Below are 20,635 nucleotides of genomic sequence, written 5' to 3' on the forward strand. Positions count from 1 at the left end.
CCGAGGGAGGGTGACTATTGCCCAGCACAGTTCAACACAGTTCACCTGTGTGTATGTGTGTGTGTGGGGGTTTGTCTTAAAACATCTCCAACCTCCAAAATCAATATCGGAATGCAGGGAAAGTGTTTTATTGCAACATTTTTCCTTATTCGGATTTGTTTTTAACGCTACAGTTAGTTAGACTTTATTTTGATTGTTAATTTTGTTGTTTTATCACAGTAGGTTGTTGTATTTATATTTCAGAACCCAGCAGCCATTCTTTTACAAATGTGATTGCACTTTAGTTTACATATTTAAAAGTTCAGATATTAGGATGTGATAGACAGTTTTTGCATGATTTGAATGAGGCCAAATAACATGCTTTTTCTCTCGAATATATTGTTATAATCATTTGTTTTAGATGTACTGTAATTATTTTCTGTATAAAAATTAAATTTGGTTTTCAAAAAGTACTTTTTGAAACTCGAGTCTTGAAAAAGAAGGGGTCGTCTTACAATCAGGGTCGTCTTATATTCGGGCCAGTACGGTAATGCAGCGAGGGCGTGCATTTTGTGGAAAACGAAAGTAATGCAACGCGCGCGTAATATCGCATTATTTGGATCAAATTCATAATGTCTCCGTATATTATGTAAGGCACTTATTTTGTTCAGACTTTTGTCTTAACAAAAGAACTGCCCAATATACATAGTAATGTCGCATGATAAAAAGTCGTACTTATTTTGATTAAACGTCACTTCCGCTTTCGATGAAACGTGATGGCCGTAGCGCAAGACCGTGGAGTTCCCTTGAGTACTGTAAGTAAAATAAGGGATTATCTGCTGCACTTTTCTACCCACTGCAGTTTCAATAAATATCGCCGTTCTTCAACATTTAGGTTCCATTAACTATGTTTAAAACGCTGCCCGTTCAAGCGTGATGTCTAAAATTACTACATAGCATTAGCAGTGAGGAAGAGGGAGGCACTACTGAATGACTTGAATGACTGTAGATGTAAGGATGGAATTTAAAACAACTGCAACTTTTAACAGGTTCTCGATCATGACGTTCAAATGTATTCGAAATCAAGCGTTTATTTGGCTATATTGTTGCTAGGGAATCGATAGTTTAGCAAAAATAAGAGCAAACGATCTTGTATTTATGTGTATAAGTTGTCTGCAGATGTGCTGGGCATTAAGTTCAAAATACAGCTGCATATGTTCCACTGAGCGTCTATGTAAATATTATGCACAATACAGGTCGTGAAAGTTACAATGTCCCTAATTTAAATAAAAATGGGGAGCAGGTACCAACTCGAGTAACAAAAACTACATATATTTTCAAATCTGGGATATATTTTTATTGGTGTCAGATTTCTCAGTATGAAAACATATTTCATTGTTATCCCGAGCTTTTGCCGTATCGTAATAACTTGTCAAGAAACAAAATTCAAAATAAAATGTGTTTTATAATAATGGGTCTCGCATAATGTCATGCCCACTTAACTTGTTTTTGTCATTGTATTTGCTTCACTTTCAGCTTTGTCCCAAGTACCTTCATACAAATTCTACCAGCCACACCTGGCCCTTCAGCGCCATTGCTGAACTCATTGGTGAGTCATCGACCAAAGCGTAATTATTACATAAAAGTGAAAAATATCTATTTGTCACGCAACATAATTTCTCAAGTTTCATACACATTTCTTTTCAAACGAATGATAATCCAAAATCGGGGGGTTTACAGAGTTAACGAGTGAAAACTGAAAACAAAAGCCAATGAGTGAACCAGGCAAATATAAACAGAATATTTAAGGGACTCCAGTGTTTTGCAAAACCATTCGATGATTTTGACATCCCAAGTTGTTTTGAATCACGGACCACAATCTACCACTGCTGTCATCCAATACATTCTCTGTAAATGTTATGTAATGAGTGTGTTGCAATATCCCCACACACTTGTTTGACACTCATCCAGACATTCTTTTTTATTCCCCAACACTACTGTTAACAAGAAAACCAACTGCTCTCATTCATTTTGACAGACAATGCCTGCGATCCAGATGTGTTGGCCAATGATTTCTGGATCGATAAGACTGTTGTCAAAGGACACGAATGCCTCAGTTTCATGGATAATGGAAATGGTCTGGACTCCGACGCCATGCAGAAAATGCTCAGGTACACACATGGAGAGAAAGAATGAAATTTTGAGGAGTGGCTCTTGAATGAGCATGTTAGATGGGGTTACAATCAAGTTGATTATGTTCATCTTTCTGCATTTTCAAGCTTCGGCTACAGCGACAAGGTTGCCGTAAATGGCGTGGAGCCCATCGGGATGTACGGCAACGGTTTCAAATCCGGATCCATGCGTCTCGGGAAGGACGCCATAGTCTTTTCCAGGTCCAAGGATTCGTCATGTGTCGGGATGCTCTCCCAAACGTACCTGGAAGAAATCAACGCCCAACAGATAATTGTGCCCATTGTCAACTTTGAATACACAAACCACAACTATATCCTTTTTTGCATTAGCACACGGTTGCCTCTTTCTAAAATAATTTCCAATTTCTACTCAGCTTTGTCTGTCATGCACAATATGTTTTCTCCTTGACATATTGTCTACTGTTTGTCAGAGAGGAGCAAAAAGCCAGTCTGCAAGATATCCTTCAATATTCTCCCTTCAAAACTGAGACAGAGCTGCTGACTGAGATCAGCGCCATCACGTCTACCTGCTCCACCACCACGACCGGCACGCGCATCATCATCTGGAATTTACGCAGGTTTGCAGCTCATGTGATTTCTTATACTAGATAAATTGAGTTATTTGTCATTGAACCATATGTGGTTTAATCTGATGATTAATTGCGGTGTATCTTTAATATTAACATAAACCAAGTCTTTTTTTTTTTTTTTAAATGCAGCACTGTAAAAACATTGCATTGATTATAATACTGATACTTTTTCTTTCTGTCAGGACATCCACTGGGGCATTGGAGTTTGATTTTCAGACAGACCGTTACGATATTCAAATTCCATCTGATGTCTATGAAGAGTTAATCCGGCCTGGTGAGAGAATCCCCTCACACATACCTCCGAGTGTATACTCACTACGGGTAAGAGACATTGCTTCACACATTTTTTAATCAATAATCAAAATGCATGACATCAACCACTAACATAATACTGAATGTTTCAACACAACACACACTACGTTATGTTATGTAGAGTGATCTGATTGTATATTTCTCTCTCTTTTTTGTTTTCAGGCATACTGCAGCATCTTGTACCTAAAGCCTCGCATGCACATTGTTATACGAGGTCAGAAGGTGAAAACTCAGCTGATTGCCAAGAGTCTGGCCAAAAGCAAAACAGATCACTACAAACCCCTGTCTCTTGTATCCTCTTGTCATTAAAATTATGTTTTATTTATTTATTTATTTATTCATTCATTCATTCATTCGTTTGTTCGTCCATTTATTTATTTATTTTTATACATTTTTATGATATGATTATGTGAGCTGTTCTGGTTTCAGTTACCTTAAATGGAACGACAGACTAAAAGAGTTCCCATTATTTTTGGTTACAACACCAAAAGCAAAGACCACTATGGTATCATGATGTATCACAAGAATCGACTCATAAAGGCCTACGAGCGTATCGGCTGCCAACTCAAGGTGAGTTTTGCGGCATCTGCAAACTTTGTACGATAATCGTCTGAATTTTAAGATACCACTTGAGTGGCCCCTAAACTTTTTTATTCCTTCTGTTGACATGTAACAGCCTAATAGCAAAGGTGTCGGCGTCATCGGGGTCATGGAGTGCAACTTTCTGGAGCCGATGCACAACAAGCAAAGCTTTATTGAGAATGACAAGTACAGGTAAATGGCGCCTTCGATCTGTAAAAATGCCACCAAGCATCAGTCGATGTGCTTGTTTTTTTTGTATTTATGATTGTTTTTTATTTATTCATCAACAGAAAAACTATGAGTAGTTTGACTATCAAACTGGACGAATATTGCAATGAAATCCGCTACAGGCTGACCGGAAACAACCCAAGCAAAAATTTGGAAGTGAGCGACATCAGGTTCGTATTGATACAAAATCGAATATGTATAGCCAGAATAATGCGTCAATTTAATTTTTTTTTTTTTTAAAAGAACTTTTTTAAGAAGTCATCACATTGTCAGTTTTGTCTTTGTTGTCCGTCCTGTGCATATATAGAGAGGAATTATTTCAAGGGTTAATGTATTAGGATTTCTTTTTTTTACATTTGAATATTTGTCTCCAGATGATGCCAATCATAATACATTTAGGAAAGAAACATCTTTAGCAGGCAAAGACACGCTGAAGATCGCCAGCTTGCATGATTTTTTTGTATTTCTTCTTTGGTCTACAGCAAGCGTCCGGACCAGAACTGGGTGATGTGTGACAATTGTAGAAAATGGCGCAAACTCCCTGATGGGATCGACTGCGGCAGGCTGCCCGACCAGTGGTTTTGTAGCATGAATCCTGATCCTCAATTCAGGTATTGACAGTTTCATTAACATTTCTACAGACAGGACATTATAAATTAATTAATTCCCCAAACCACGATGACCTAGGCAGGAACTCCAAGTTATGTAATGAGAACAAAGTTCTAGTTTTATGTGATTCTTGTTTTTTAATAAGAAGTAAATTAATTAATTCCCCAAACCACGATGACCTAGGCAGGAACTCCAAGTTATGTAATGAGAACAAAGTTCTAGTTTTATTTGATTCTTGTTTTTTAATAAGAAGTCTTAATTTACAGAGAATGAAGTAGCAACAAAAGTGTTGCTATCTTAAGTTTACAAGGCTTCCTTCCTAAGTCATTGAACCATTAAATATCCCGAGTGACCTTCATTTTCCCTGCTGTAAATTTATTCACTTCAGTGATTTACTGGCGTGTTGTTTCCTCAAAAAAAAAAAAGTAGCTACCTAGACTTTTCTTGTCGACTAAATTGTTAATCCCACGATTTTAGTATACTATTTATATGCTTTGGCAGGATTTGTGAGGCGGAAGAAGAGGCTCAGGACTCTGATGATGACCAACGGACATACGAAAAAACCTACAAGAAAAAGTACCCATTTAGTTTTTTAATCATTAATTGATCAAATAGTGACCATTGTGATGTGTGTATTACAGAGAGCGGGAGGAAAAAATGCAAAAAAGTAAGCAAATGGTAAGGGCAAGTCCAGTGATCATCAGTGTTTGTTATCTGCACTAGCATTCCAAGACTGTTTGCGTTTCAATGCGCTTTTACTTTAGCTTGAAGAGCAACGACGATGTTGGGAAGAAAAGCGCCTAAGACTGCAGGAGAATGACCTCAAACGCCAGCTACGGAATAATGTGTGTATCCCATTCACCTCTCTGTATGCTTATTTTTTTGACTGTATACCAGATAGCAAAATATTTGCAAAAGAGACTAATTTATTTCTATGCAATCCATTCAAAGAGAATTTAACAAATTATTATGATTTTTTTTTTTCCAATTATTATTTTTATCTACAGAATGTCCATTCCCCATCAACTCCCACTACCTCACAGAAGAGGTTGAACATGGTGTCTGTACAGGAATCTTCACCCTCACGGGTTACCGCTGTGTGTGAGTTGTAATTTATAAAATTATCTTTGAAATCATGCGCTTATTTTTATGAGCGAACCAAAAGTCACAAGATTGTGTCGTTCGTGGCAGTTGGTTTTTTAACAGATGAAGGCTATTCAGAAAGTCTATTCAGTAAAGGAAGATGAAACTCAGGGGGAAGTTTCTTGTCTAATAAATGTTGGGTGATGTGCAGGCATTTATCAAAAAAGTATAGCCATAATAAAAACTGTGGCAAACGGAGCAATTGCTCTTTTAAATGTCTCCCACTTCCAGAGAAAATAAAAATAAAAAGAGAAAGAAATTTCCCTCAATGCAATGAATAAAAAAATATTGTCATTATCATATTGAATAATTGTTCGACTTGATGCCTAATGCTCAGAATCAACCGTCATTTTTCTGTTTTTTGGTAGACTTTCAAATTATGCTTGACTTGAAGGTTTCCCACTGCCCATTTAAATGGAAGGATCTACGTAATTTATGTTACTGCTAGTAAAATAGGCTTTCAAATCCAAAGTCAACTTCTTGACTGGACAGCGTTTATGACGTATTGTGTGTGTAAAAATGCAAATCTTGTATCCAAAAGCGCTGGCGGCTGACTTGACTATGTATTTTAACCAAAGCGCATTCTACAAGTCTCCATCCATTTCTGGGCTGCTCCTTTGTGTGTGTTTTTTTTTACAATAGCGTTCACATGTAACCAAACAAAACACACAGAGCAAAAGTTTGTTTTAGCCAAAACAAAATACCACGAAGTGTTAACACTTCCTTCCTTTTTTTTCTCTCCAGCTGGCAGCCCACCCAGTACCAATGGTTTACCAATTATTTCAAGCGTCTACTCCTTGTTTCAAACTCCAAGGTAGGCATATTTAGTTGTGGCCTTGTTATTTTCCCAGAGCTGACAACTGTTATGGTTTGACCGGAAATCACTCAAACTCGCCCGCTCAAACAGTTTCCGATGTGAAAATTCAGAAAAAAATCATTTTTTTTGTTGGTTGGTTGGCTGCTGTTTTCACATACTTCATCACTTAATCCTGATTTTTGTGATTTTCTGTGTTTGACAGAAAAAGGAAAAGACTGTCCACCGAGACACAACACACACCTCAAAGTTGTCATGAAAACGTCTCACATCAAAATTCTTCGAATGCATCATCATCGGGAGATGTGACCCCAATCAGAATCGAGGTCTTTGAACCCCAAAATGGCAGAGCAGGATTTACGGGGTCCGCTGATGAAGGAAGCAGTTCCTCCCCCGCACCGCCTCCTGTCATCAGTCGTACGGAAGCGCCAAAAATAAAGAATGAAAAGGAGGATAGGGAGATAGAGAGCGAAAATCCAGAACAAACAGAAGTTGGGGTCGTTAAAACTGCCGACCGCTGGACTCAGTTTTCAAGAAGGATCAAGGAAGAAAACACAAACGGAAATCAGGTCACAAAAGAATCCAATCAGACTGTGTACATAAACAGTACCGATGATGATGACGACGACGACATCTTCAAATCAGCACAATGGCCTTCAGAGGCACTGGAACAACAAGATGTTAAGAAGCGAGGACAATTTTTTTTAAATCATTTTCACCAATCAAGCCAGACGGAAGAAACATGGCCAGATAAAGACTATAAAAGCTTGCTTGAGAAGGCTGAAGAAAAAATTAATCAACTTGTGTTAGAAAGAGCTGATTTATTGGCTCGGACCAAGCCTAGAGCTCCCCAGATCGAGGAGGATTTGGGTGACAGCACTTTGCAAGTTGAATATCTTGTCCGGGAACTGGATCAAAGAACCACAGAGAGGAATCAACTGCTTTCTCAGGTCAGTGTTAAATTTCACGCCTTACCTGCAAGTATTGCTCATGTGTATTCACAGTTAAGCATGAAACACAGATGTAGATTGAGCTCTTTTTAATTTTTCTTTTATTTGCTCTGTCCTGTCCATCAGTTGAAGAAACTTGAGGAAGAAAAGGCGAACCTGTCGAGCCAGTGTGAGGATCTCAGGATGAGGCTGCAGCAAGCAGAAGAAAAAGCGCATGAGAATGCAAGCAAAGCGCCGCTGCAGAATGAAGATGCTTTCGTAGAAGCAGCAAACGGAGCTTCAAACTCAAACCACCTCACAAGGTTAGAAGGAAAAAACAACATTTATCTCCAGCACTTCTGTGTCATATCTTGGCGTCTCTCTTTTTCTCTCAGGCTGATTGAACTGCGTCACAACATTGGACGTCTTCTTGTCAACCGTGTGCCTTGCCTGGACCTGGCCCAAGTCAATTATGAGTGTGATGTAATTGATGAGATTCTGGAACAATATCTCGCTGAGAACTCCTCAGATTTTACCGAACTATAGCTGGTACAGTTTTTTATTTATTTCGTTTTTTAATCTCGGTGGGATTCGCATTCATTCGTTTTCGATCATTTCGAGCAGTGTTGATGCAGAACCTGCTCAATTTTACACAATGAGTTCTGTGTTTGTGTTTTATAACCACCAAATCATCCATCCATCCATTATCTGTACCAGGTGTCCCCACGGGGGTCATGGGCATGCTGGAGCCTATCCTAATCGTCATCGGGCAGAAGCCGGGGGACACCCTGAACTGGTTGCCAACCCGCAGGGCACACAGAGACTATCAATCATTTGCACTCAGACCTACGGGCAATTTGGAGTCATCAATCAGCCTACCATGCATGTTCTTGGAATGAGGGAGGACACCCACGCAGACAGGGGAGATTATGCAAACTAGGCTGGAGCCGAAATGAAAACCACCGCCTGTGCCCTGTTCGAACCAGTGCGCCACCGTGCCCCTCAGATCCAAATCAGTCTTGTAAATCTATAAATATGAATAATTTTTGTCACTTTATATTTTTGTTACTTATTTTTGTATTTCATTTAATATTTAATTTTTTTTTTCAAAGATAAAATTTTACAAATACCATGTTAACCCAGCCTGTGCACATTTCTCATTCTATTTGCCACACCAAAGACTATAAACTTCACTTGCTCGGACTGCAACCTTTTTATACATCCCATGAGATAATATTGCGCTAATGGAAAGTGTACCTAACAATAGAATACAGTAAAACCTTGTTGGAAAGTACCCTGCCTCTGCGCTCTAAAAGTAGGGTCGCAATAAGCCTTTTATTTTTGTTTTAGTCTACTGTGTGTATCCAGTAATCCTGTCCAGCATTAACAACGGAAATAGCATTAGGACTGATGTCGCTATCGAAAATTGTTCTTTAGAGATGGAATAGTTTTTACTACGCTGGGAGAAAAGCTTTGCAGTCACAGCATGATGGGATTTTCTTGCAAACTACCCCCTGAGAAAAAAGTGAACCACTCCCTTTGGTGATTGCAGTAATCTGATTCCTGTGCTGCAGACAACAACACTGCTACTAGTAAATGAGTTTCGGAACTGCAGCCAACAAGAGAAGCATTTTTACATCAGCCTCAGACACTTATACTGCTAAAATCAACAGTTACAGTTTACACTGCAAAATTTAGCGAAATTTTCATTTTGCTTTTTTGGTGCAACATGCATTTTACTAAGTGTTGCAATTTATAGCTGACATTTCAAGAAAAAAAAATCTACCTGTTTCAAATCCCACCCTTAATTCATGAATATTACAGAATATTCTATTTTTAGTCTGGAAAAAAAAGGCAAGGCTCATTCGGATTCAGTGCAAATAATTCATCTCAACAAGTTTATTTTTACATCTCTGATTAAAAAAAAAAAATTGGCCTGTGTTATTCACCAAAACCATCGTGGGTTGGTTTGTGGTGGTGTTTTTAAAGCTTTGACCACATTTGGCCAGTTTGCCTACAGCAGTGTTTCCCAACCGTAATTGCATCAAGGCTCAATAATGATAAATCTTCCTCAGCAATGCCACAAGACTTTTGAAGTCGAATCAACTTGAAAATCAACCGGCGTCAGGGGAGGAAGGCTGGAATGTTTTATTAACATAACTACATCTTGTTGTTCCAGATGAATCGACTCGAATGAATTTTTGATTATCCCAGTGGCGACTTTTCAAGTCAAGATGAAACCATGTGCACGTGAAAAGACAGCTGAGGCCCCACTGTTGTTTCTAATCGGCCAAAGCCAAGTTGAACCACTGGGAGGTAGGAAACAATGGTTTCGTTGTTAGCACTGCCAAGGCACTTGTTTTCCTCCTTGCCGTCTCACTGTTTGTCTGTTACCTAAAAGGATATTTAACAGACCTTGGTGAAACTGCAGTCGTTTGCACTTTTGTGTGACTCGAGCTGCAGCTGTATTGGATCAGACCTGCACTTTTTGTGTGTGGGTGTGTACGTGGATGACACTTGCTGCAAAGTTTTACTGGGCTTTTTTTTCTTTTTAAATGTTGCTTAGCCACAAGTAGTTGGCTGGCTGTGAATATTGGCCACTTGTGTCCCAATGCAATAACAAGTATGTTTCGTAAATGTAACCGCACGCATCTGCAAAGTCAGAGTGGGGCTGCATTCCAAGCGATCATATATGTAACATAATGGAATTTATCATGTCATTCTGCGCTTCAGGGGTTGGATCTCATCTCCTCCTTGTGTGGAGTTTGCATGTTCTAACAGTGTCCCATCACACATTCCTATGCATTGACACATCATTTTAGACTCTTAACTTGTCCACAGACGTGAGTGTGAATGATTGACAGTCCATATATGAACCCTTGGAATTTCTGTTTAGTGGTAAAAAAAAAATTACAAAAGCACATGCAACCTGAACTAAAACCACAATTCTGGTTTCCTGTTGCTATTGGACACAAATAGCAAAATGTCAACTTCGGGGTTAAAGACTTCATGGTGGCTTCATGAATGCAAGAATGGAGGTGTTGGTGAAGGTGATCTTGTTCTTTAAATAACTCCAGTTTGAGTTGGCACTTTTGAAACCGTGCCTGAATTAAAACCATGACTTATCCACAAACAATGTCAACAGACCTACAAATGAATTATTGGCTTGAATGGGGCTTGAATTAATTTGTTATTCATTACAATAAAGCCAAAGTATTTTACAAGTTGCATAAAAAATGGTAAAAAGTATAACCGCATACAATTATAGAGTATAAATATAATAACTGTATATATATATATAATAAATGTTGTTTTCTGATTAAAATATACAAGAGCTCTCTTACGACTACTCCTAATAAAAATATAATACAAATGGTATTTGTTAACGACGGTTTAGATGTCTGTCTATCTGTCTTTGTTTACCGACCCCCGGCACCCCACCGCGGAACTTCCGCCAGTGGCCACTAGTATTTAACATTTATATTGTGTTTTTCGGTGAGATCTAATTTATGCTCCTATAGATTTAACATGCATTCAACGATATGATTGATTTAACTTTATTAATTGTGCATATTTCAAAAGTGTGTCATAAGGTGTAAATTTAGCGTGAGTATTTCCACTATTTTAAACGGGCGAGTAACTCAATCGGTGGTCGCGCAACGGACATATACACAAACGTCACCGTCGCGCAAGGCTTCCTGGGAAAAGTAGTTTTCTTCGAGATGGAAATTTCCAATGTATCGGACCAGAAGAGCCAGTGGAAATTTACTCGGCTTCCCTCCCCCTATAATATGCAAAGCTGTGTCTGCCGGTGCAGGATGTTTTGATGAAAGTCAACTGCCTTTGCTGGCCTTGTTATCTCACACTGACACTACATTTAAAAAAAAATGATAAGATGACTGCAATGAAGATAGTCACATGCTTCTTTATCACATGCACTATGATTGACTGTATCTGCTTGTTATTCAAAAGTTATCGTGTAAATAGTGGAATTTTCCACTACGAGCAGAGTAATGTAGCAACCACATACAACGATGACTCAACATCTTTAGTACTGGTCAATTTGGGGCCACAATATGAATGGCATGTTTCATCTTTGTGCATTAATGTCCTTTTGCTGCTATGCTAAAAGATGCCTTGCAAAGGTCTATTTAATATTAATATTTTGTTCTGATAACTCCAACAAACTTTTAGAGAATTTCCATAAGAAGTAAAATCCAAAAAAAACAATACAATGAAAATTCATGATTTATTTACTTATTATAATATAAAACAAGGATAGGAAATTCATGGCCCCTGGGCCATTCATACACCCCCATTCGGGTTGTAGGTCAAGCAAAGGTCATCCCCTTTTTGCAAAGAAGTGGGGTACACCACAGAATAGCTATCATATAGAGGCAAACAAATGTTCTCGCTCATACATATGGACAACTATGACTCTTTGATTGCGGAAGCATGCATTTGAAATATTTTCTTTATTTTGCAATGTGGGAAGATGCTGGAATGTCCACACAAAGAAAGAACATGAACACTTTGAACTCTTACATCTCAAAACTGTGCAGCAGACATGCTAACAACTAGACCAGGTATTCTTTATGGTGTTTGACGTCAAGTGGTGCAAGAAGTTATCCAGTTTCACAAAATGTGTCAATAACACCGCACTAAGCCACTATGCTGCTGACATGTCACCCACTCCTCATAATGTATAATCATAAACTTATTCATACATCTAGAATGTTCTCCAGCCTTGATCCGAGGTTATGCGCCATCTAATGAGATTACAACTTCTTAATCAGTCAGTTGCATGGAGAGTTCTGGTACTTTCTATGATTTCATCAAAGTCAGATTATTTTACGATTATTCTTTGAAGAAATAGCGGTGGTGGTATATGCATTTCACCCTGCCTTTAGTTGAATTAATTTTACACCATTTTTATGCTCATCTCTGCTTAAAACAACAAAAACAATTGAGGGATGTTGCATTCAGCAGTGTGTCTGAAAATGTACATGCCAAATTGCTCTAAAAAGTGTTGAGATAATTGTATGTTTGTATAGTTTCTTTTTTTGCATTTGATTTTAATTGCGTATGTTTTTACAGCCCTACGCGTCACGGGTGATCCACACGTGTGGGGCGTGGCGTTAGAAATACGTCCACTCGCTATAGGGAGGAGAGGCGGCGAGCAGCTTCGACTTTTACGAGACAAGCCAGTCATTCAGAAAGCATCACATCCACAGAGAGGCGGAGGGACCACTTCTAACGGGGCCAAGCGACGACGCAACCTGGGCTTCTCCTTCTCCTCCTTTTGCATCTTGCTGTCCCATCCTCCTCATCTCCTCTTGGGGGTGTGTTGCCGTCGCCTCTTTGGCATCTTGAAAGGTACATGTTATTGTGTTAATCAATGTTAGCCTGATCACCACTTTTACTTCTACTTCTATATGTGCATCTATTTATGCATATATTTAAGATTTTTTTTTTTAACTGCGTAGAAAAATTTATATTCGCTCGTAATGTAAAGCTGTTATTTCCTGTTTCGAGTTGCCTTCACGTGTCTTGCAGAATGTACAAAATTTGGGACTTTGCCGTCTTCATAGAATATCAAAATTTGATATTTATTATTTAAAAAAATATGTATAGACGAGTCTTTTATATAGATTTACGGAGACTCGTGAGATGCGCTGCAGGAGAAGCCGCGCTGTGAAGTGATTGTTCTAGAAATTTCTCACCTACTACTACGCAGGTTCCCAACCTCTAGGGCCCGGAACCTAAGGGGTTCGGGTGTCACTTTTTGTTGAGTCAGAGAAATTATTTTATAAAAAAAAAAGAAGCTGGTTTGTTTTTGATACATATTCACAGTTTTAAGGTTTTGGGTTTTAATTATTACTTTTAGGGGGTAAGACATAATTAAGGAAAAATATTAGTGACTTATTTTCATTTAACACATCAGACTCACAGCTCTGAGGTTTTGGTTTCAAAAATGCTTCTGACAGTCCTGCATGGAGAAAAAAAATTCTCATCATGTATGATCATTTTAAAAATTAATGAATGGTGTGATCCCTAAAATGTTCAGGCTGTCTTTTAATTATATCAGAGTAATAATTTGAAACTCCCCCAAAAAATATGTCTGCCTTGCAGTTCTGGGTTCTACAGTAGAAAGTTCTCGTGGTCATCACATCCGCCTCGCAGTCTGAGGTTCTACATTCAAATGTCTACTTGGGTTTTCCTGCGTGCTCCCCTCAAAAAAATCTTTATGACATAAGATATGTAGAAATAAATGACTGCCCTAAAACTGAGTGTATGACTTCAAGGTGCATTTGATGTTTGCTTTAAAGTTGCATGACTATTTCTCCCCTTTTAATAGAAAGGTTCCCAACCTAAGGGGCCTGGAGCCAAAATGGGTCATAGGAACATTTTATTAGTGTAGCACGTCACCACCCTCCAAAAGATATTCATTATTGCTCCTTTTGATTGTTTTATTGCGTAATGCAATAAGTTGAGTTTTAGGGACCAACTTTTTAATTTTGTGTTTTGAAAGTCTGCAAAATCCTTTCACAGTTTAACAGGTGACCTTTATACACAATAGTCAGTCGGTCACTTCACACTGTGAACTGAAGGAGCATTTTTCCATTCCAGTTGCCTTGCAACCCTGCCAGCCATTCTGCAGGAGTCAGCTTTATTATGCAGGTAGCCGGCCAGCGAGAAAAAGAAAGAGTTGAGTTGTCAATAGAGAGTAAAGTGTGGGCACATGCATTGTTGTACCAGTAGGTCTAATCCTCAGGTCTTAGTCAATCGACTTCTGTCAGCTTTGTCCAGACTGGTTTTGGTGTCTTATTGCAGTTTAAGAAGAATAATAGCTCCAGTTTCATAGCTCCTGTAAGTTATCAGATCCACCTGACTTTGTGCATCCCGTTTCTAAACGATTAGAGCGATACTAATTAATTAGTGAGTTTATTTTAAATGTGTTTGGTTTTTTGCCCCGAGGTTATAATGCCGGAAATAATTTATTTGGAAACCGTCCCAACTTGTGCGGGCAGCGCGTTTTTTAGACAGCAGACTAAAATTAGATTTTGTTCCCCCCCACCCCATATTTGGACATTGGCTCTAAGTGGAAATATATTTTTAAAACTTTCAGGAATACAAAAGAGGAAAGCCATAAAAATGCTTCAAATTCTACTGAATCTTCAAACCAACAAAATAATTGACTTCGACACCTATGATATAGATCTTAGCTTTGATGTGGTCATGATGAAATGCTAAAAGGAAAACAAAAGCTTGATTTTAGTTCATCACACAAACCAGCACTGTTTTTTTAACACCACAAAACAATCATTTTATTAAAAAAAAAAAAAATGTTGCTGCGGAAAACTCAAGACAACAAGCAGTTCAGTTGATTAGAATCAGTCAGGAACAGATTCACTTTTGTTTTGACTTGGGAAAAACAAATGTCATGTCATTTTCTGCTGATTTTCTTTTTTATAGCATTTGACTAAGAATATTTTCAGAGATTTCTTCCATTTTAACATTACATGCAAGTATACTTGGAACCAATGAATTTTTCGGCATGCAAGTTAGACCTCTCAATTTGTCCACCCGAGAATTGCTGCATATTTCTATTCCTATTTTGACTTTTCGACTGCTTACATAATGTTATTAAGCGTCTTTACAAGTTTACAGTGGCCGTGCTTAATCTGTTTTACCAAAAAGATTAAACTGCAAATCTAAGCCAATTTAAACGTTAACCTTGCATTTTTTTTTGTCACTTTTGAGATAATGTCTATCTTCCATGCTATTGGTCCCCTTATGTTTTGTCAGTTTGTTTTGGATACAAAAATCCACTTCCATGTAAACATGTCCTAAACCTTGTCCTAAACCTTTCCAGCATAAATAAAATATCTAATGAGGTGTTTTTCTTTGCCTTTGCTGTCTTGCAGGAAGAAAAACTCTAGACTTTCCTAGACCAGAAGCACCACAGCATCCTCTAAAAGTAGGGCAACCTGAGTGCTGGTGGATAAGCATAGCTAGCAAATTAGACCTGATCGTGGATACTACAGCTTCCAACCAGACAGCAAACCAAAGCAGGGCATTTCTGCTTTTTTGGGGGGGGTGCAGGGTTTAAATAACTGACAGCATTTTTATTCCTGGCAAGAAGTTTACATTTTCACGTGATCAGTAAAAATGGGTCCTGGAATGGAAGCGGCTGACATCGCCGTAGTTGCGCTCTACTTTGTCCTCGTGCTCGTCATCGGCTTTTTCGCCATGTGGAAATCCAACCGCAGCACCGTGAGCGGCTACTTCCTGGCCGGGCGCTCCATGACTTGGATAGTGATCGGCGCCTCGCTCTTTGTGAGTAATATCGGCAGCGAACATTTCATCGGACTGGCCGGGTCGGGAGCGGCAGGCGGCTTTGCTGTGGGAGCTTGGGAGTTCAACGCCCTTCTGCTTCTGCAACTACTCGGCTGGGTCTTCATTCCCGTGTACATCCACTCGGGAGTGTTCACCATGCCCGAATACCTATCCAAGCGCTATGGGGGCATTCGGCTGAAGGTCTACTTTGCTTTCCTCTCAATTCTCCTCTACATTTTTACCAAGCTGTCCGTGGACTTGTACGCCGGCGCTCTTTTCATCCAGGAGTCGCTCGGGTGGAATCTTTACCTGTCTATAGGTCTGCTCATCTGCATGACTGCCATTCTCACTGTCACTGGTGGACTGGTGGCCGTTATGTACACAGATGCGCTTCAGGCCGTGTTGATGATCGGTGGAGCTGCAACATTAACCATCATCAGCCTTCTTAAAGTGGGTGGGCTAGAAGGTGTCAAAACTAAGTACATGGAAGCTATCCCCAACGTGACCGCCATCTTGGCTTCTGGGAACTATACGTATTCATCCTCTTGCCGTATCCACCCCAAACCCAACTCTCTCCGCATCCTCCACGGCCCCTTGGATGAAGACATTCCATGGCCGGGGTTCATTCTGGGCCAAACCACCGCTTCCATTTGGTACTGGTGTGCTGACCAAGTCATAGTTCAGAGAGTGCTTGCGGCAAAGAACATTGCCCACGCTAAGTGCTCCACACTCATGGCGGGACTCCTTAAGATCCTTCCCATGTTTTTAATCGTCATCCCGGGTATGATCTCCCGCATCTTGTTCGCAGACGAGATCGCCTGCATTGGGCCCGAACACTGCATGGCTGTGTGCGGCTCTCAGGCGGGCTGCTCCAACATTGCGTACCCTCGTCTGGTCATGGCCGTGATGCCCGTGGGTCTCCGCGGTCTGATGATGGCGGTGATGATCGCTGCCCTGATGAGCGATCTCGACTCCATCTTTAACAGCGCGAGCACCATCTTCACCCTGGACATCTACCAAACCGCTCGAAAGAAGGCGTCTCAGCGGGAGCTGCTCATGGTGGGTCGCCTTTTTGTGGTGCTCATGGTGGTCATAAGCATCGCTTGGGTTCCCGTCATCATCGAGATGCAAGGCGGTCAGACCTACCTTTACATCCAGGAGGTGGCTGGCTACCTTACCCCACCCATCGCCGCCCTCTTCTTACTCGGCGTCTTCTGGAAGCGGTGTAATGAGAAAGGGGCCTTCTGGGGAGGCGTGACCGGTTCCATTCTGGGTACCATCCGCCTGATCCTGGCTTTTATGTACCGCCAGCCTCGCTGTGACCAACCAGACACCCGGCCTGCTTTCATCGTTCAGGTCCACTACATGTACGTGGCAGCCGGTTTGTTCTGGATCTCAGGCTTTGTGGCCGTGGTGGTCAGTCTTCTCACAGCTGCGCCGGAAGAGGAACGGATTCGCACCACGACGGTGTGGGGCCTCCGTTTTGTGGAAAAATTGCCCGACAACCCAAAAGACAGAGAGCAAATGTACCGGCTGACTGAGAAGAACGCCTTCATCGGCGACGCAAGCCTGCACAAAACTTTGCCCCCGGATGTCAGAAAGGAGAAGTGTCTGGACGGTGCCGATATCAAACTCCTGGTCACGTCCACCGACCACGACCCGGCCACCCCCAGCGCGGAGCCATCCCCGGCGACCACTCCCGCGGACAGGTTCGGTAAACTGGACGACGGAGAACGCCACGAAGTCAGCCGCTGTATTCGCTTGCTGGACTGGTTTTGCGGCTTCAAGGAGCCGTCGCAGGACGCGCAGCCAAAAACGCCTCAGCAAAATGCGAGGGCGATCGCGGAGATGCTCCACGAGCCGCCGCGAGTCAAACTTTTCCTTAATCTTGGCCTGCTGTTCGTCTGCTCCGTGGGCATCTTTATGTTTATTATTTTTTCGCTGTAGTCGACTCTTGGCAATCACCTAACTGGTACAGACTGGTGGCCGTTGCAGGGGACCTGTTACAAACAGATGAATTTATAAAGAGAAGCTCTCTGTAATATTTACAGTTGTCTTTTGTAGCTCTCTTAACAAGCTTATTCCAATGATTGTTTCTTTGTTTCTGTTTTTTGAATGATCGAAGCTTCCCCATAAACACAATGGACTCCTTTTCAAGAATTTTTGCTTATCTGGCATTTGCCTGACCATTTTGTAAAGCGCTTGTTGTTAATCCTGCACTGAATATCTACTTGGATATTGAGGATCGTTGTACTTCAAGTGCATTTTCGTATTGGCCTTATTTGACATATGCACTTAGCTTGTTTTTTTTTGTATTGTGACAAGTTCTGTGAATCGTTTTTCTTTTCTTGTTGACTGTGACGACACTTAGTTGCTACCGTAGCATTCATGTGTTTTGTGTTAAGCGTTTATTTAAGATTGTAAACCACGAAAGTTGGGAGATGTAGCTCAAGCTGCTTAGATTTCAAATTAAAGTGTGTGTCGGGTAATCTTCTTTTGGCCATTGACAATTAGCATACGTCATGAAGATAAATCCTAATCAAGCCTCTCTTCTTTATGGGGGGAGCATTATGACACTTTAATCTTAAAAATGTTGCCTTTTTATGGGTGTACACAGATAATTAAAAACTTTTGATGACATCCCATATTAAAATAGAAAGCACAAATTTACGAGATTGTTTAGTATGGTACTTAACTGTGTGTTGTTAAAATGTGTTATTTTTGGATGTTTTGATGATTAAAAAAGGTTTTTGTGCACTACTATAGCGAGCATAATTAAAAAAAATACTAATGATTCTGTATCCATCTATATTTTATGCATATCTCATGTTACGTTCAAAAAGTGTGTTGAGTCTGTTGACTTTTATTCAAATGGCTTGTTTTCTGGTTGTTTCTGTCAAATACCATTTTCAAGTCCATCTACTGTGTCCGCGTGTACAATTGCAACTTTTGTACAACCTTTTACCAAATGTGTCTTAGTGTGAGTTGCTAGACTGGAAAAAAAAAAAAAGTCAAACAATAGACAAAAAAAAGTTTTACATTCGAATTTGTGTGTTGTCATTAAAGCCATCTAAGTAAACAGCTTTCTTGTGTTGTAGCTTTTCCATTAGCTGCATCGTATTAATAAGCTCGCTGTTGGATCGAGTTTAATTGAATAAGGTTCATTGTCTCTAGATACCAACAAAAAAAACAACAGACATGTTATTGTGTTGTTTAACAGAGTTAATTTTTTTTATTCAAAGTTAAGTGTGACATCAGCATCAGGTGTGAATGATGGAAATTTATTTTGTGACTGTTGTAGTGATCATCACTGGGAAAGAGCTTTAAACTTTTTTTTGAGAAAGAGACATTGTTATTTTTATGGAGTTTAAAAAGATTTTAAATAAAGAATTTTGTGGAAGAAAACACGATTGTTCTTATTAATACTTGAGACTGTGTAACTAAACACTCAAAGCATCTGAGATATGAACATAAGTTTCCAACATCCTGTAAAAAAAACAACTAAATTTAACCACTCCCTGTTTACATATACCGAAAAGAAGCACTAATTGAAAAATTATTAAGCTTTTCTGCTGCAATAAAAATGATCAAAACAATTTTGAAACGGTTCTAAACACATAATACACTAACTCTAACCCAAACTTATATTCTAGTTAAGCTGGTATTTGGCAAAAACGACTTAAGGCTCATTGAGAGACAAAAAACCCTGGCAGAAATTTCTTGATGAATCATGTGGTCAGCAAAGCAGTGAGTCATGACAAATCCAAGCATCAATTTGAACATATCCAAGAACAAGTTCTAATTCGATCCAGATGACCTGAGAGAAATAACTCATTTTGTTGCCATGTTTGACATCCAATATATTTATTTGTTGTTGCATTTCATTTGCCGTTGACAAGGATTACATAATACCCCGGTGAGGTTTTAATAATTTGTTGCGCCCTTTACACTGGATGCATCCCTACGGGAAATCTCCAATTCATGACCTCACTTGATTTCTTAAAGCTGATGCACTTTTGCGTTATTACATTTGACATTTGAATGTCTTCGTAAGGTGACATTTTAGGAAGAAGCATTAGTAGCGGGTTTTTACTTACAAACATGAGGAACACATTATTGATAATCGTCCTTTTGACACTTCTCCTTTTCGTGAAAGGTTTAAGGCAAAAAATAAATATTTCAAACCCCATTTTTTGTAAACCACTTCCTCATTTCCTCATTTCCAATGAGGAAGTGTGCAGTCTATGGTCCTTTTTCTGACCCTAACCACATGACCTGTTACATTATCCATCATTCTTAAAATCACAGGCTTAATAACATGACATGCAGACGTTGAGCGATATATTTTGTTTGCGCAAAATATGGGACACCACTCAATATAATTTAATGCAGTTGAACATAGCAGTTAGCTATAACAAAAACGTTCAAAACGGAGTATTATCTCTGTAATGTTTGACATTCATATTGGATTTCATTCAAGTGAGCAAGTACACCTAAGTTTTGAATCCACTGAGTCTTGATACAAGAGGTGTAACCCCAGTTGAAGGTCAAATAGAACATTTAGATGCATTTGCTATTCTAAGAAAAAATTAATGATTAAAAGAAGAATGAACACTGGAACTCAATTCATCCATTCCATTCCGAGATGCTGTTTCACCCGCTGATGTGCTCATTATTTTTAAACAAAACTAAACTTCCCATCAGATATAATTGAAAAAATCTATGAATTAAATGTAGCTCATTTTTGGACTTAATCCCACAAAATGAGCAGCACAGGATCAGGGGTGCTGTTGCACCTTGTGAAGAATCAAGAAAATGTTAACGTCAGCAAATTTGAAGGCGACGAATAGAAAAGGTCACAAAGCAGGCAGCTGTTTAAAAAAATTGCACACAAGGTACAATGTGTAGAAACAATTG

The 20,635-nt window shown here is 39.5% G+C and overlaps 2 protein-coding genes across 2 annotated transcripts; both read left to right on the top strand.

Annotated features, from left to right (window-relative positions):
• Positions 1 to 549: 549 nt before the first annotated feature.
• On the top strand, positions 550 to 12,755 carry morc3a (MORC family CW-type zinc finger 3a). Its single transcript, XM_088382996.1, has 21 exons — positions 550 to 794; positions 1,516 to 1,588; positions 2,018 to 2,150; positions 2,259 to 2,482; positions 2,593 to 2,749; positions 2,944 to 3,082; positions 3,236 to 3,364; positions 3,524 to 3,643; positions 3,750 to 3,847; positions 3,946 to 4,053; positions 4,366 to 4,494; positions 4,994 to 5,068; positions 5,134 to 5,170; positions 5,257 to 5,337; positions 5,500 to 5,593; positions 6,380 to 6,449; positions 6,655 to 7,399; positions 7,526 to 7,701; positions 7,774 to 7,927; positions 8,096 to 9,694; positions 12,476 to 12,755. The coding sequence occupies exons 1-19, from the start codon at positions 756 to 758 to the stop codon at positions 7,922 to 7,924; spliced, it is 2,778 nt and encodes a 925-aa protein (XP_088239122.1). The 5' UTR covers positions 550 to 755; the 3' UTR covers positions 7,925 to 7,927; positions 8,096 to 9,694; positions 12,476 to 12,755.
• slc5a3b (solute carrier family 5 member 3b) lies at positions 12,557 to 19,123 on the top strand. The gene is made up of 2 exons (XM_088382998.1): positions 12,557 to 12,754; positions 15,307 to 19,123. Exon 2 carries the CDS (start codon positions 15,551 to 15,553, stop codon positions 17,663 to 17,665), a length of 2,115 nt encoding a protein of 704 aa, XP_088239124.1. The 5' UTR covers positions 12,557 to 12,754; positions 15,307 to 15,550; the 3' UTR covers positions 17,666 to 19,123.
• The last annotated feature ends 1,512 nt before the right edge of the window (positions 19,124 to 20,635 follow it).

Source organism: Syngnathus floridae, chromosome 8 (genome assembly GCF_059516105.1).
Source record: "Syngnathus floridae isolate MCC-2025c chromosome 8, RoL_Sflo_1.0, whole genome shotgun sequence".
Lineage (NCBI taxonomy): Eukaryota > Metazoa > Chordata > Actinopteri > Syngnathiformes > Syngnathidae > Syngnathus > Syngnathus floridae.